Source organism: Microtus oregoni, unplaced genomic scaffold (assembly GCF_018167655.1).
Source record: "Microtus oregoni isolate MIOR12 unplaced genomic scaffold, Mior012 000183F_ref0000375, whole genome shotgun sequence".
Lineage (NCBI taxonomy): Eukaryota > Metazoa > Chordata > Mammalia > Rodentia > Cricetidae > Microtus > Microtus oregoni.
The window spans coordinates 17098-33046 of NW_024544841.1; the positions used below are offsets into that span (position 1 = coordinate 17098).

At 49.9% G+C, this 15949-nt stretch overlaps 1 protein-coding gene across 1 annotated transcript in view; it reads left to right on the forward strand.

Moving 5' to 3' along the window:
• Positions 1–15949, forward strand: part of Bcr (BCR activator of RhoGEF and GTPase) — a 53138-nt gene that overhangs the window by 1197 nt on the left and 35992 nt on the right. The window contains exons 4-8 of the mRNA XM_041647523.1: positions 5650–5754; positions 6068–6253; positions 9118–9225; positions 10592–10652; positions 14074–14126. Coding sequence (XP_041503457.1) covers positions 5650–5754; positions 6068–6253; positions 9118–9225; positions 10592–10652; positions 14074–14126 — 513 coding nt within the window. The remainder of the gene's footprint in view (positions 1–5649; positions 5755–6067; positions 6254–9117; positions 9226–10591; positions 10653–14073; positions 14127–15949) is intronic.

Genomic DNA, 15949 nt, shown 5'->3' on the forward strand with positions numbered 1-15949 from the left:
AACTCAGAGAGGTGAGTTGCATGGGTTCTTGAAGCTAAGAATAGTCATGCCAGAGGCCGCTACCTAAGCAAGCAGGAATTGCATGGTGGCCCTAGCGGTAGTGCTCGGCTAGGCCGATGTTAGCCCTGGTCCTGATGTTAGTTAGCCCTGGTCCTGTGCTCAAGGAGTATTATACTAACTCGCTTTTCAACAGAGGAGGTGCTGACAGTGGTTTGGCTTGATCAAGGTCTTTACCGGTGAGTTCCCACTTAACCAACAGTCCTAAGGGACTTGCCTTGGGTCACCTTCATGTCACCAATGTGTAGCTGAGGTCAGTTGTTGGCTTTCTCTCAGGTCATGTGACTAGTGAGTAATGGGACATCTGAAAGATGATCTAACCACATTTCCAAGTAGCATCCTTGGTGGTCCAGCCTTCTTCAGGAACATCACTCTGAGGTGCTTGCAGGCTGGACAGGGCAGTTTGCAGAGTGAGTCCTCCCAACCAGCACAGTGTCCTGAGCCATTCTGTGGACCTGTGGCTAGGATATTGTTGCAGGTGACTTTCTCAGTGGTGTACTGAGGCAGGGATGTGCTCCTCTTGCCATTGGAGCAAGGGCACCACCTGTGATGACTTTAATGGTCAGTGTGACACAGTGAGGATCATATTGGAAGAGTGTCTCAGCGGAGATTGTCTAGATTCGGATAGCCTATGAGGGGGGGGTATCTAATTATGCTAAGTGATGTAAAAGGACCTACCTGCTCACTGTACACAGCTGGACAGCATTATTCCCTGGGTTGGTAGCCTAAGGGGCTAGCCACCTTGACTTTGTGAGTGTGAGCCAAATAAGCCCTTCATCCCAGAACTTGCCCCTTTCTGGTGTGTGTGTTATCAGGGCAACGATGAAGACAGCTCCGTTCACATCTTGCATTCTTCCTTCTTGGGCTGAGTGATCTCTGTTGCTCCGGAGCAGTTTCTCCTCCTCATCTTTGGCTCTTTTGTCTTTTCAGCCCCTCTGCTTACCTTGGGTTTGGATGGTTTCTACCCTGGGTATAAGCATAGGAATGAGAACAGGCCTTGGGATCATGGCTCAGTTTCTAGAGTTCACGCCCAGCGTACACCTGGCCCTGGCTTCCACCGCCAGCGTCACACTTTCCCGTATTGCTGTAATAAAGCCCAGGAAATGTGTCTTTCCTCCATAGTTGCTTTGCTCTGATGATGATGCCTTTGTTGAAAGACCGTTTTCTTTTTATGGGCCTGTGATTTCTAATGGCGCTGTTGCTGAACAGATTCCTCATTCTGAAATTTGAGACTGAGGAAGGAAGCCAGTGTGTGGCCTCTGCCTGCTCCTTGTTGCTTATGTCCCTGTCCAGCCATCACTTGAGAGGAGCTGATCTGCCTCTCTGTACCTCAAGCCCTATCCAGGTTGGCCTCTATCCTGCTACTCTCCTGATGTAGCACCCAGTTCAGGGGCTCATCCCTGTAGGTTCCATGCAGAACCTTGTCTGCCTTCTCCAGCCCCCTCAAGAGTCCATAAAACACCACCCATGTTGCGTTTTTTAGCAGGATGTTACACATCTGCACATACGTAGGGCTCTACAGTTCCCCCAAGTGTTCTGCCAGGGCAGGCGGTGGGATGTGTCCTGAAGGAGGAGGGTTGACATGTCACCTAGTCTTGTTCCAGCAGCCCTCCAGTTAGGTGCTTAATCTAATGCATACGACCCTAAGGGTAGACGCCCATCTTGGTGCTGGTGGTAGGCACCGCCTTCGCTTTCTGATTTCACTTCTTAGGTTCCTTAGGGAATGTGGTGGGTTTGAAGTCAGAAGCACCCCACCCTGCTGCCTAAGGTTCTTCTACCTCCCAAGTCCAGGTTTGTTCCCTGCTGCCAGGCTCACACCTTTTGGGCTACTGAGCATTAAGAGCGCTTCTCAGGGGATGTCATGGCAACACATAAGCTCTGTGGAGCTTCTGGGTTTCGGGGGATCTCTGGGCGCATCCACCCCCAAGGAGTTAGGTAGGTATTGTTTGTGGTGGGGCAGAGACCTGGCACCCCTGACCCTAGGAACAACAAGGTCTTCAGTGGGTTTACTGAGGCAGAGCCAGGTCTGCGTGCTGTGGGATCTCCCCTTCTGGAGGACTAGTCTGCTGTGAAAGTCAGGCCTTCAGAGTGCTTTCAAGCTCGCCTCTGGGGCCGTAGCTAGGCTATTACTCTGACTAGAACCAGCTGCTATGCTGGTTTTGAACTTACAGAGCAGAGAAAGCTGCACCCTGCCTGATTGGCCAGTGGGCTCCTCTGAGAGGAGTCTTGAAAGACTTCCTAATGGACCAGCCTTCAGCTCACCTGTGGGCTTGGTAGCATTTGTCACCTTGTCACTGTGAGCCTAGTTTGTTTCTCTCCATTCTTGGTTTCCTGTTTCTGAACTCCAGTTAGGCATAAGGGCTTCTTCCAGTTGCCCAGCTTTCTCCTAGAAGGAACCTCCCTGCCTGTAGGTGCCAGCTCAGCCCATTGTCCTTGTCTTCTTCCATGCCCCATTTCCTTTTGGTGAGGCAGAGTGGGCTGCTTGTGTTGCCGCCAGCACTGTTCTGATCCCCAAAAGACTGTCCGTCTAAGGTTCCTCTTCTCGTGGCCTGTCTCCGTCCACCGCAGCACCACTTCTGGGCCAGAGAGCCTCACCCTTTAGAATAAGGAGAACCGGACTTGGCGCCATCCTGCTTGCACAGTCTTTCCTCCTGGCTTTCCAAACTGCGTGGGTGGAATGAGGCACCAGGCTTCCACCAGGCACTTCCATCCATGCAGGCAGCAGCAGCTTATGCTGGGCAGAGCTGTCACTGGCCCTGCTGACCTCCCCAGACCCCACCGTCCCTCTGGAGCTGGCAGTAGCAAGATTGTTCTCAGAGCAGGAGAGCTGGGTGTAGGGGGTGGCTGCTGCTGTCAGAAGGCCTGCCATTTCCCTGATCTCTTCCCTCGTGTGGGGTAGGTGCTTTGTCTACACAGTGGGAGGCTGTGCAGAGACAAGAGAAAAGTGCTTCTCCGAGGACCTGCCGTTTGCACTGGGCTGAGACCTGGGCACCACGCCATCAAATCCTGCATATTTGGGCCCCATGGGCAGTGATTAACGAGCTCAGCTGACAGTCCTGGATTTCTGGGACCTGCTTGTTTCCCAGCAAGAATACCGAGACTCCAAAGGGGCCCTTGGGGTTTCATAAAGATGAGGCCCAAACTAGGACCTGGCCAGGTCTTTTAGATTTAATGGTGAAAGGAATCTTAACTGAGCACTGTATGTTCCAAGCACAGGAATTTCCAAGTTCAGGCACAGCTGTGCCCTGGAGGCTCCTATCTGTGGAAGCTATTGCCTGGTGTTTGCTGAAGGGGACCCATTTGGGTGGGTTAGTTCCTTGGAGCAGTGGCTGCCACATTTGCGTGTTCACAGCTTAGATACACAAACACACACACACGACACACTATAAAGCTGCAGTGACTGCCACCTACACACATTTGCATGTTCACAGCTTAGATATACACACACACATGCACACAAGCATGCACACACTATAAAGCTGCAATGGCTGCCACCTACACACATTTGCATGTTCACAGCTTAGATCCACACATATCCACACATGCATACATGCACGCACACACTATAGAGCTGCAGTGGCTGCCACCTACACACATTTGCATGTTCACAGCTTAGATACACACACACACATGTGCGTGACGCGCGCGCTATAAAGCCATAACTCAAGAAAGTTTCTTAGGAAATCAGATGGCAGTGACAATGTGAATCAAGCCCCCAGGGATCCAGGTGAGGGTGGGACTCCCTGAGCAACGTAGGCTCCTGACCCTGGGCTCTTCTGGATGACCTCGCAGTCTAACCCATGAAATACTTCCCTCTTACAGGACTAGGGAGCTGGACAGGACCAGTGGAGTTATTATGACACAGAGGGTCCTAATGTCCAACTGCAGAGGCCCCCAAAGGCCTGAGCTGGCCCCAGACAGGTCCTTCCTTGAGCCCAGTCTCATTAGGGGTTATACAGACCCCAGGCAGTAAGCGCTACTATCCAGACATTTGTGGCCACCACATGTGGGAAGTAAGAGCAGGATGCAGGTCAGCATCATATTGTATAGGATTGCCCTTCAGCCCAAGACGTCAGCATTGCGGGCATTTTCCGTTAATGATTTAGGGAAGTGAGTCATGGAAGGGTCCCTGCTCCCGTTCTAAGCCCAGGAGCTGGGGTAATAGGGCTCTTGTGAGTTTGCTCTTGAGCTAGGAAACTGGAGAGGTGGGCGGGGCTTTTAATATCCCATTACCTTCCATGGATGTGGGGCTCCTCCCCTTACTGGCATCTCCCTCTGCCTGTAGGTGGGGTTGGTTGGCCAGGTGCCACACAGTGGTTCCATGGGCATGGCCAGCCTCTGACATCACTTGTGACTGGGGAGTGAAGCAGGGAGTGGCCAGGAAGTCCAGCGGCACTTTTTGTTGCCTTTGGCACTGCCATCACTATTGCTTTGTGAGGCGAAAACACCACAAGCCGGGCCGCTTGGACAACAGAAATGTACTGTCTCATAGGCGTTAGGGGCTGGGAGGCTGAGCTCAAGTTGTCACAGGGTTGTTTTCTTCTGAGTCCTCTCTCCTGAATCTGTGAATGGCTATGCCTCGCTACAGCTGGACCAAACGTCTTCCATGTGTGTCTGTCATATACTCCAGTTCTTACAGAATACGAGTTACACTGGCTTAGAATCCACTCTTCTGACTTCATTTCAGCTTCTTTAAATACAGTCACATCCTCAGGCCATGGGGCTCAGGACTTCACTATAGGAATGGGGGGATGTGACACACTTCAGTCCGCATCAGCTGACATCAGCGCATGGTCTTCCAGGTTATGCACTTGCACCCCTATGTCAACAGCCAACAATGTGTCCGCTCTGGCTTGCTGAAACAAAGGCAGTAGAGCGTCACAGTTTTCATCTAGGAAGTTGACAAAGCTTGGGTGCTTTGCCTAGAGCCTGCTTGCAAGAGCATCCCTACAGCAAGGTTAGAGAAAGCTGAGTGAGACAAAAGTCCTGAGCCCGGGGGTGGGGGTGGGGGTGGGCGGGGGGGACCACTCTTCCCAGGTGACACACAGCTGCAACAGTCAAGGCTAGGAAGGACAGCATGCTGAGGAAGGAGGGGGTGCTGCTGCCTAGGAGCCTGGTTGGTCCAAGATTTAAGTGTCTGTGACAGTCAGGAAACCCAGGTGAGGCACACCTCAGGTGAAGGGCAAGGAGCAGCAGATGTTTTTGATAGCAGAAGTCTAGATGGACAGACAGTAGGCTCCGATGTACGCCAGCTCAGCCCTCCTGGAGCATCCCTTGGGCTTCCTGCATGCCATGCTCACCTCGGGTCAGAACCTCCTTTTCCTTCCATGTGTGGAAGGCAGCCACTCCATGGTCCCAGGCACAAGGCAGGAAGGGAGGAGGTCCTGCAACCTCTTAGCATCCAACGTCTCCTTTCCTAGGCTGTGGGGGCTAAGGCCGTCCTAAAGTGGATGGCCTTCCAGATTTTAGTGACGAGTAACTACGATGGCTAAATGGGTACCAGGGCTCTTGGGCCCTTCCTCGTCCTTCTTGGTGGATTGTCTCCGGTTTGTTCTTTGCGGGGAGCTGATGTCTCTGCTTCTCTTCCTGCAGAGTGAGCTGGATTTGGAAAAGGGCTTGGAGATGAGAAAGTGGGTTCTCTCGGGAATCCTGGCCAGCGAGGAGACGTACCTGAGCCACCTGGAGGCTCTGCTATTGGTGAGCACGCCCTGCTGGGATTCACCTCCCACCTCTCTCCAGACATCTGAACTTCTCTAGAAGCTGGGAGATATTGACAGAAGGCCTCTGTTGCCAGGTTTCCCCTTGCTTTTAATTTTTCCTTGGAATTTGAAAATGGTCAAGCCGGGATGTAGTTCAGTGGTAGAGCATTTGTCTGCCCGCCATGCCCAAGGTCCCTCTTGGACCTGATTATGACACCAAAGAAATAAAGTCTATGTCGCGTAACCACCGCGAAGCATCTAGCCAATGGTAAAACCTGTCACCTCATCACTTCACCTATGCCGTTCTCTAGCCCATGAAGCCTCTGAAAGCCGCTGCCACCACCTCGCAGCCGGTGCTGACCAGCCAGCAGATCGAGACCATTTTCTTCAAAGTACCTGAGCTCTATGAGATCCACAAGGAGTTCTACGACGGGCTGTTCCCCCGCGTGCAGCAATGGAGCCACCAACAGCGTGTGGGTGACCTCTTCCAGAAGCTGGTGAGTGACTTGGACATGCTGGCACTTGTGACTAGATTTGTCCCATGGGCTTGTGCCACAAGGAGACAGTAAAAAAGGAGAGCCTGGGGTTTGTCTCTTTAGTACCAAAGGGCAGGCCACTGGGAGAAAGAGGCTGAGGGACACATTGCCAACCCAGCCGGAGTCCGGTGAGTACGATGTCTTCTTCTTCTTGGCTTCCTACAGTTTTGCTTGGGGTCTCCAGTGTCCACACAGATCAGGCTGCCTTTGGGACCAAAATGGCTTTGCTGCCCAGCACGCTGGGCTCTTAGTGGAGAACAGGGTGTGGCTGGGGAGGGGATTGCACGGGAAAGCACAGTGTGGGGCTTGATTACAAGTCAGCTCCTGCATCTGCAGGTTCTCACGTGCAGACTGAGCTAACCAAGGGCTGAAAAACTTCTGTATATACTAAACATGCACAGGCTTTTCCTTCTCATTGGTCCCTAAACAATCCAGCGTAACGGCTATTTATGTAGAGATGACATTGGATTAGACCTAGAGATGATCGAAGTGTATATGTCTGGGTCAGTGGTAACCTATCTGAGCTGTTTGGGAGGCTGAAGCATAAGATTGCTTGAGCCCAGGAATTTATGGAAACAACCTAGGCCAGCGGAGTGAATAAGCAAAGGGAGAACGGGGGGTGTGACTCGGAGCCTCCATAGAGAAGCATGGACCAGGTGACAGCCACAGGCTGTGAGGAAGGTGGCTTCCTACAGAGCTGGGTCTCTGACACAAAGGGGCAGAAGGTGTGCCCAAGGGGCATGCACCGTCTTACCTGCACTGAGACAGACGGCCCTGTATACCAGGTACTGTTTTCAAAGCTATTCAGCAAGGAAAGAGGATATTTCTCATAAAAGAGTACATTTGTCTGCCATGAGGCATAAAAACCAAAGGACAAGAGGTGTTAGACAACAGAACAAGAAAATTTATTATTTATTTATTATTTAATAATAAATTTAATAAAAATTTAATAATAATTTCTTGCCAGCTTTTCTTAACCTGTCTACCTTTTGTCTCTGGGGTTTTACCATTCTCTTACTTTTTTTATTCTTATTCTGTTAGAATAATAAATAAATATTCTGTTAGACAACAGAATAAGGGTTTCTGGAAGGCTTTTTACATCCCGTTACCTTCCATGGATGGAGTAAGGAGTTATATGAACCTCCTCCACCTTTGGTACCTTCTTGAGAGCCCTGGACTCCTGGGTTAAAGCAGTGGGTACAGAAGTTCCTTTCCTGAGGTTTGCTTTCAGTGCATGGGGTTTTGTTTTTGCTTGATGTCCTCATCCCTACTCACTCTCTGATGGAGGATCCAGTTCTGTCCTTATGTTGTATATGTGTTTGGCTAGGATGTGTCTTTAGCAACCTTGTGTCTATCTTAGTGCCTCGAACTGACATTTTTCTGAAGGGCCCAGGCTGCTTTGAGTTTGTCAGCTATGCCTTCAGACCTTTCTGGTAAAGAATGACCACAGTAGGGATCCGTGTCCATCACAGGACATCCTGACTAGATACTGGCCATCTCCATTTTTGCTGTTACTGTGCAGCTCCAGTTTTTGGTTACCAAAAACATCATTTTTTTTTTTTCAGAATTTCTCATACCTGAAAGATATAAGCCCCTTAAGCTGTGAACGTGGTTCCCTACCAAAATTCTCCAGACTGCAAGCCACTCCTCTCCAGAGAGGCCATCATGAGCCCCAGGGCAGCTGGGAAGCCCTTACTCAGTGGTCTGCAAAGAAGGAGGGGGTCGAGGCAGCAAAGGCAATGCTTTGGGTCTTACGGACAGCCTGGAATTCAAGGATGCAGCCACTTCTCTGGGGTAGTTAAAAGTGTAGGAGCTGAGCGGGGTGTCTTCCAGTCCTTCCTCCAGCACCCCATACCTTCTGTGCAAGCCCAATGGGAACACAGCCAGTTCGGGCCCAGCCTATCCAGGGGCACCTGGTTTTATCTAGCAACTGGGATTGTCATCCCTGGAAGTAGGAATGCTCATATAAATGCAAATGCTCATGGAAATGACATTCCACACAGAGAAAAAGTCCAGGAACAGCAAATGCATCAGGCTTCTAGCTCCTGGGCAGCCGCTGTGGGAGGCTCAGCCCTTCCCAGCGTGTGTCCACATGTTGCTCCATGTGAGCACTAGCTTTTTCCTTGCTGCCCCAAAACGATGTGAGACCCAGAAATAACCATGGTGGTGACCCCCCCTCCCACTCCATCTACCCATGGAAACCATGGCTTAATTTAGGGCGTGTCTGAACAGAAGCCCAGCGAGGAAACCCTCTATTCATGTCTTCAATCACATAAAGAACAAACAAAATGTCTCTCACCTCGCGGCTGGCAGGCTTTCCACCTGCCGGGTATATAAGAGCCGGGTACCCCTGTGGAGTCTGGGAAAGGCAGCTAGTCGTGGGAGCTCATCTTTCTGGTCAGCCAAACTGTTCTTTACCTGCCTGACAGGATCAGAAACGAGCACAACACCACGGTTACCAGGGTGGCCTCCTCCATCTCACCTGCATGGAAGCATTTATCTGCATTCTCACCTCAAGTTTAAGCTGCTCCTCGTGACACCCTTTGTTGCATTTGGGGTGGGAGGAATAAGGATCTCTGAAGGGAACCATTACCTGTTCAAGGCTGTGACTCACTTCTCAACATGTCGTTTTCAGAGAGGGAATCGTGCTCGGTGTGTGGGGAGGTGAAGCAGGTGGGAGGGAAGAGCTGACGTTCCTGCACCCCGCGTACTGTCTCTTACCTGGGTTCTCTCCAGAGCAATGCTCACGAGCCCAATCCTCAGGGAGGCAGGGAACAACTCCCTCTCCCACCTCTGTCTCACCCTCCCCTCCTTCCTCTCCGCAGGCCAGCCAGCTGGGTGTGTACCGAGCCTTCGTGGATAACTATGGAGTGGCCATGGAAACGGCAGAGAAGTGCTGTCAGGCCAACAGTCAGTTTGCAGAAATATCTGAGGTAATGAGGGAGCACCCTGACGCCGTGCAGGCCAGAGCGCTGCCGGCTCCCACCCGTATCTTCCCACTCCTGCCATGGGCTGTGGGCTGGTTGTTAGGAGAACAAAGTATACCAGATTAAAGGCTGGGTATGAACCCCAGCTCTGACTCAGAGTCGGCTGGGTCATCTCCCTCGCAGGACACCGTTGTGATTCAACAGGAGCGGTCCTCACAGGGCTGTTACCCAAGGCCCAGGGTCGGATTCAAGATGCCTTTATCTTTTCTCCATCACTACTACAAACTGTTCGCTGTGTCCTTTGTAAAGACTAGAAATGTATTTGTTTGGAGGCTGAGAAGCCTGACCACACTGAGGTTCCTCTGTTGAGGATCTTCTCGCTAGATCATCACAGGACAGGGTGTCACATGTCAGGACAGAACAGGCAGACTAACTCACTTGAGGTGTGCCCTCATGACCTCATCCAACTACCTCTTAAAGATCCCAACTTCAAGCTCAGTGTGTCTGGTAGGGGTTTATGTTCCCAGTACACGGGCCTTTTGGGGGACACATCCCTTTGTAATAAAGCAATTCATTTGCACATTATAATGAGTATGTATGTGCATGTCCAATCATGAGACTGGCTGAAAGTAAAACATGCTATCCGTCTGGGGGTGCCCCACCCCTACCCCTACTGCACTGGCCGTCACCAAAGGTGAGTGGGGACTTTTCAGAATGACCAGCTCCTTGAATGCTGTTCAGCTGCCCTTAGTAAGCACTTTGTGCAGAAGTCTCCATCTCGGGGTCCCCATCTGTAGATGACTTTGTTCCCACAGGAGCCTTGGGCAGGAGACTGGATTGTTAACTACACTCATAGATAGCGACCAGGGATGTGGCTTGCGGCAGCCTCACAGGGCAGGTACTCGGGACAAGGAATTTCTGACCCCTCGGTGCTGAGATTGAGAAACCTTGTCTTAAGGGAGCATTCGGGGCAGTGGTTCTCAAGCTTCCTAATATTTTGACCCTTTAGTACATTTCCTCCTATGCTGGTGGCCCCCAATCATACAATTATTTTTGTTGCTACTTCGTAACTATAATTTTGCTACTGTTGTGAATCAAATGTAAACTTCTGTGTTTTCCGATAGTCTTAGGGAACCCCTGTGAAAGGGTTGATCTTCCTCCAAAGGGGTCACGACCCACAGGTTGAGAACCGTTCATCTAGGGGACACCCTTTGTCCTCGTCTTTTTCATAGGTCATTGCTCAATCCATGTCTTCATTTGGTGGCTCAGAGTGCCCCCTGATGCTTGCTGCACACAGGGCTGTCTGTGTTCAGGCTGTGGTGCCCAAGCTGCTTCTGCCATTCCGTGTGAGCATGTGCTCTTCTCTCTGCAGAACCTGAGAGCCAGGAGCAACAGAGATGCCAAGGACTCCACCACCAAGAACTCTTTGGAAAGTGAGTTCTCTCTGCAGAGGGTTCTCTTTTCCTTTGCGGTAGTGGCCACTTCCAACAGAGGGGATGTTGTTGGAAAGACACTACACCTCGTTGGGTCACCTAGTTCTTCCTAGTTCTGGACTTCAGGTAGTGAGGAGGAACAGAGACCAGCCTGGGACAGGGTAGGGCAGAAAGGATAAGGTCACCAACCGTGACACCAGGAGAACATTGTAGGAATTAGCAGGTACCTCAGTCTGCCAAGTTCACTGTAGGGCTGTGGGTAAAGGGCTTGCTGTCACGCCTGATGACCCTGGTCCACATGGTAAAGAAGAGAGCCAGTTCTCCAAAGTTATCCTACAAATTCCACTTGCACACACAGAATTAATTAATCTGTGTCTTTAGAAAGATAATAAAGGTCTGGAGAGATGACTCGGAGGTTAAGAGCACTGACTGCTCTTTCAGAGGTCCTGAGTTCAATTCCCAGCACCCACATGGTGACTCACAACCATTTATAAGACCTGGTGCCCTTGGGCCAGGCATACATCTTTAATCCCAGCACACAGGAGGCAGAGTTCAAGGCTAGCCTGGTCTACAGAGTGAGTTCCAGGACAGCCAAGGCTACAATGATAAACCCTGTCTCGAGAGAAAAAAAAAAAAAGATCTGGTACCCTCTTCTGGCATGCAGGCAGAACACTATATACATAATAAATAAACCTTTAAAAAAATGGAAAAGGTATTAAGGGTCTGGAGAGACGGCTCAGCAGTTAAAAGCCCTAACTGCTCTTTCAGAAGACCCAGTTTCTGTTCCCAGCACCCACATGGCAGCTCACATAGACACAGTATTTTTTTTTTAAAGAATCACATAATAAATATCACATATTAAAGTCTTACTGGGAAGGCAAATGAAGTGGCACACACCTATAATCTCAGCTTTCAGGAGGCATTTAGGAGAAGCTTACATTTGAGGCTGGCCTGGGATACATAGTGAGACCCTGTCTGACAGTAAATACACACATTGCTGTGCTGTGCCTGGTGTGGGGACATGCGGCTGTAGTCTGAGATACTGAGGAGGCTGAGGTGGAGGAGAGCAAGTTTGGGGCGAGTCTGAGCAAGTGGGAACCCATTTAAAAATATTTTTAATTTTTTCTAAAGATCTTTTTAATTTTTGTTTTATGTGTATATATGTATGAGGTATGTATGAATGTATGTATGTATGAGGTATTATGAATATATGTATGTATGAGGTATGTATGAATGTATATATGTATGTATGTATGTGCACTGTGTGTGTGCAGTACCCAGAGGCCAGGAGAAGGCATTAGATGCCCTTGAACTGGAGTCAGAGGCAGGCAAGCGTGAGCTGGGGAGCAAGTCCGTGGACTCTGGAAGAGCAGCGAGTGCTCTTAACCACTGAGCCACCGCTCCAGATCCCAAATACTAATATCAGCTATTATTTGTTGTTGTTACTAAATACTGGGTGTGTATGTCTATGTGTGGGTATGTGCACGTGAGTGCGGTTTGGCCCATGGAGGCCAGAGGCAGTGGATTTCCCATGTGCTGGAGTTGCAGGTGGTTGTGGGTGCTAGGATCTGAACTTAGATCTTCTGGAAGAGCACCAAGTGCACTTAACAACTGAGTCTTTCTCCAGTCCCCCAAAATACTTTTTAAAATGATTTTTAATTGTGTGTGTGTGTGTGTGTGTGTGTGTGTGTGTGTGTGAGAGAGAGAGAGAGAGAGAGAGAGAGAGAGAGAGAGAGAGAGAGTTTTATGGAAGGAGACTGTGCACACTGGATCCCCTGAAGCTGGAGTTACAGGTGACCGTGGGAAGAGCAGCATGCACTCTCTTTTTGATTTTTTGAGGACTCTCCTGGAATTAGCTCTTATAGACCAGGCTGGCCTCGAACCCATAGAGCCACCTGCCTCTGCCTCCCAAGTGCTGGGATTAAAGGCGTGCACCACCACCGCCTGACTAGCAACATGCACTCAAGTGCTGAGCCATCCCTCCAACCCCCTTAAATACCTTCTAAGAATATCATCATGTTGCTCCACTGGCCCTGAAAGGCAGTTGCATTTTCTCTTCATTTGTAGGTATTAGTCTAATTTCTATTGCTGCCACTGAGTAGCACCACTAAGTTCTTTATTTTATTTTATTTATTTATTTCATTGGTCTTTGAGACAGGGTTTCACACTGTGCTCCAGACTTGCCTGGAACTCACTGCTATCCTCCTGACTCAGCCTCCCAGGTGATGGGATCCCTAATAAGATCCGCCACACATGGCTTAACCAAGCACTCTATAAAGAATAAAGGTTTATTTGTTCTGGAGCTATAGCTTGATGGTATACACAGCCCCTGTGCTCAATCTCAAGTAACACACACAAAGCACACACAACTTATAAAAGGATAAGAAGGCTCAACGTTAAGCGGTTGCATCTAGTAAGGGCACTCATGCCAGTGGGGACTCTGCAGAGTCCCAAGACAACATGGGCCATCACACAGCAAGGCAAACAAGTATGCAAGAGATAGTTCAAATCAATAGCAAAGCTACTTCCTTGATAATCCATATATAGATGAATTCATTCATGGGGGCAGAGTCCAGTTATGTTTCAAAGCAAAAGCGCACCAACTATCAGTAACAGAGAACAAGGCAAGGGCATCATCACATAAAGTACCTGTGTGGAGTGCAGGTGGGTAGGCAGGTAAGGGTTGAGCCCTGGAACATGTGTTTAACCTCTGCCTGTACTAATCAAAAAGTTGTAAGTTGTTTCTTGCTTGAATTGCTGGGCTGGTGTGAACAGGAGAAGAGTTAGGCTGGTGTGAACAGGAGTAGTAATGAACAGTGGATATAGTTCTTTTTCCCAGAGCTCTCCCCCTAGCCCTTCTGAGCCCCAGTTTCCCTGTCTATCTATAAAACAGAGACAGCAGTGTGTGTCCAGTAGCAGTCATGGAAGTTATGTAAAGAAGTGTACCTGGCATGTTAGGAAGACTTAAGAGTCTGTGCTCATGTCTACAATGTTCATCACTGTGTGGGAGAAGCAAAGATGGCCAGGGCTGGCCCTGGTGTCCCCAGATGTGTTCCCATCCCAGAGCAGCCACCAGATGCAGAGCTCTATTTGGCTTCTGCCCATCCCAGATCCAGGCCATGGACTTTCAGAGCCACATCCTGGTCTGCTACAGGGTAGGACTAGGGCCCTCACCATCCTCTTAGACAGTCCAAGGCAGCCATGCATCCATACTGAGCCTTTCCAGTGGCCCAGCCCTGAGCAGCAGCCCTAAACTCCGAGCCGGTAGTATGGCAGACAGATCCCAAGTTTGCCCTCATGGCCCTGCAGAGGGGAGGTGGGACTTCTCTTCCATCTTCTTGGCCTTGCAGCACCAGTGGGCAGGTAAGCGTTTTGTCTTCCCCAGGTGTGATCATATGTCCCCCCGCGTGTCTCTCCACAGATCTGCTCTACAAGCCTGTGGACCGGGTGACAAGGAGCACACTAGTCCTGCACGTGAGTCCCATCATAGAGCATGACAGCTGCCTCCCCAAGGTGGCCTGGGTCCTCTCCTTGTCCTCAGGCCAGCTGAAGAAGGCCTCTTCACCCGAGTCTCCCTTGGGTCCCCTGTCTGGAGGTTGATGCTGGTTTTTTGCCCTCCTCCTCACTTGTGTCCAGCCATTCCATTACCACACAGAATTATTGAGGATGCAGGACCTCCCTGGAGCTTGCTGGGAAACAGGTGCCCCCACTGGGACAGACAGGGAAGGAGCATCCTACCTAACCCACGTGGGCAGAGGTCGTGGGAACACTGTGCAGCAGTGAAGTGTGTGAGCTGAGGTTCCATGGACAACAGGCACGGTTGGGGCAGTAGGCTGGTGACCCACTGCCCGGATGCTTTCCTACACTGAGAAGCAAAACCAGAAAATAGAAGCAGCTCTGGTCTTTCTGCCCAGGGAAACCCTGTTCATAGCATGCATGCTTACAAATTCCAGGCACATATTTTGTTTAATGGGCCACAATTCACAAGAATTCCGTGACGCTTTTCTTTTCTTTTCTTCCCCTCCCACTGAGTCCCCCACTAGAGGGCTTGTTGATCATGAACTAACATGTGTGAACATCTTTTTTAATTACTTAGAAGATGTCATGTTGTAAGTGTTCACACCACTTTTTCCCCTTTATGCATTTTATGTATACGGGTACTTTGCCTGCATGTACATCTGTACACCAGAAGAGGGCATCAGACTCTTGTGAGCTGCCATGTGGGTGTTGGGAATTGAACTCAGGACCTTCAGAAGAGCAGCGAGTACTCTTAACCACTGAACCATCTCTCCATCCCCTACTTTTTTTTTCCTTTTAATAGTGTATATGGAGATTATTATTTCATTTTGGTCCAGGCAGCTTTGCCTCATTTTTTTTAGCTCATTTTTTTTTTTTGAGGGTTTTACTCTATAGCCTAAGCTGAACCTGAACTCGTGGTTCTTCTGCCTCAACTTCCCAAATCCTGGGATCACAGACATGTGCTACCATACTCGGCTTTATTATTCTTTGTCGTGTTCTGATTGTTTGGGGGGATGAGGCTGGAGAGATGGCTCAGCAGTTAAGACTGTGTACTGCTCTCCCAGGGGACCTAAAGTTTGATTCTCGGTACCCACATCAGGTGACTCACAATCACCTTCAACTCCAGTTCCAGGGGGATGATGCCTCTGAACTCTGAGGGCTGGAGCTATCAGGGTGACAGATCTTGAAGCAGCCAGTCACATCCCCAATCAAGAGCAGAAATAGGGTAAATGTGTGCACTGTTCACAATTGGCTTTCTCCACTCTTACACAATTCATAATGCCCTGACTAGGGAATGGCTCCCTCCACAATGGACAGGTCTCCACTTAAGCAAATATACTCAAGATAATTCCCCACAGGTATGCCTCCAAGCCATCCTGCTCTAGACAGTTCCTCATTAAGGCTGTCTTTCTAGATGATTCTAGGATTGTGAAATAGTAACAGTTCAGAGTTTCTGGCCAGGTAGCCCATCCATGTAACTCTCTTGAGATGCTGCCATCTGCCTGTGGCTGTGATTGGTTCAGATCTCAGGCCTGTGTGTAGTAAAGCATCCTGGTGGAGAACACCAGAGCTCCTAGGAGTGGTGGGAGCGATGGGTGGACCTACTCCCTAGCTTCTCTTTGTAGTTGGGATTAGGAGTTGAAAGGGTTTTGTTTCTGTGAATCAGGGAGCTGCTTGCCATGGGCAAGGAACAAATTGCCCTTGTGGTATATAAATTTTTAATACCCATGTCTGGGCTTTGGGAGCAGTGGGCCTGCAGCTCTGAATTGCACCCAGTG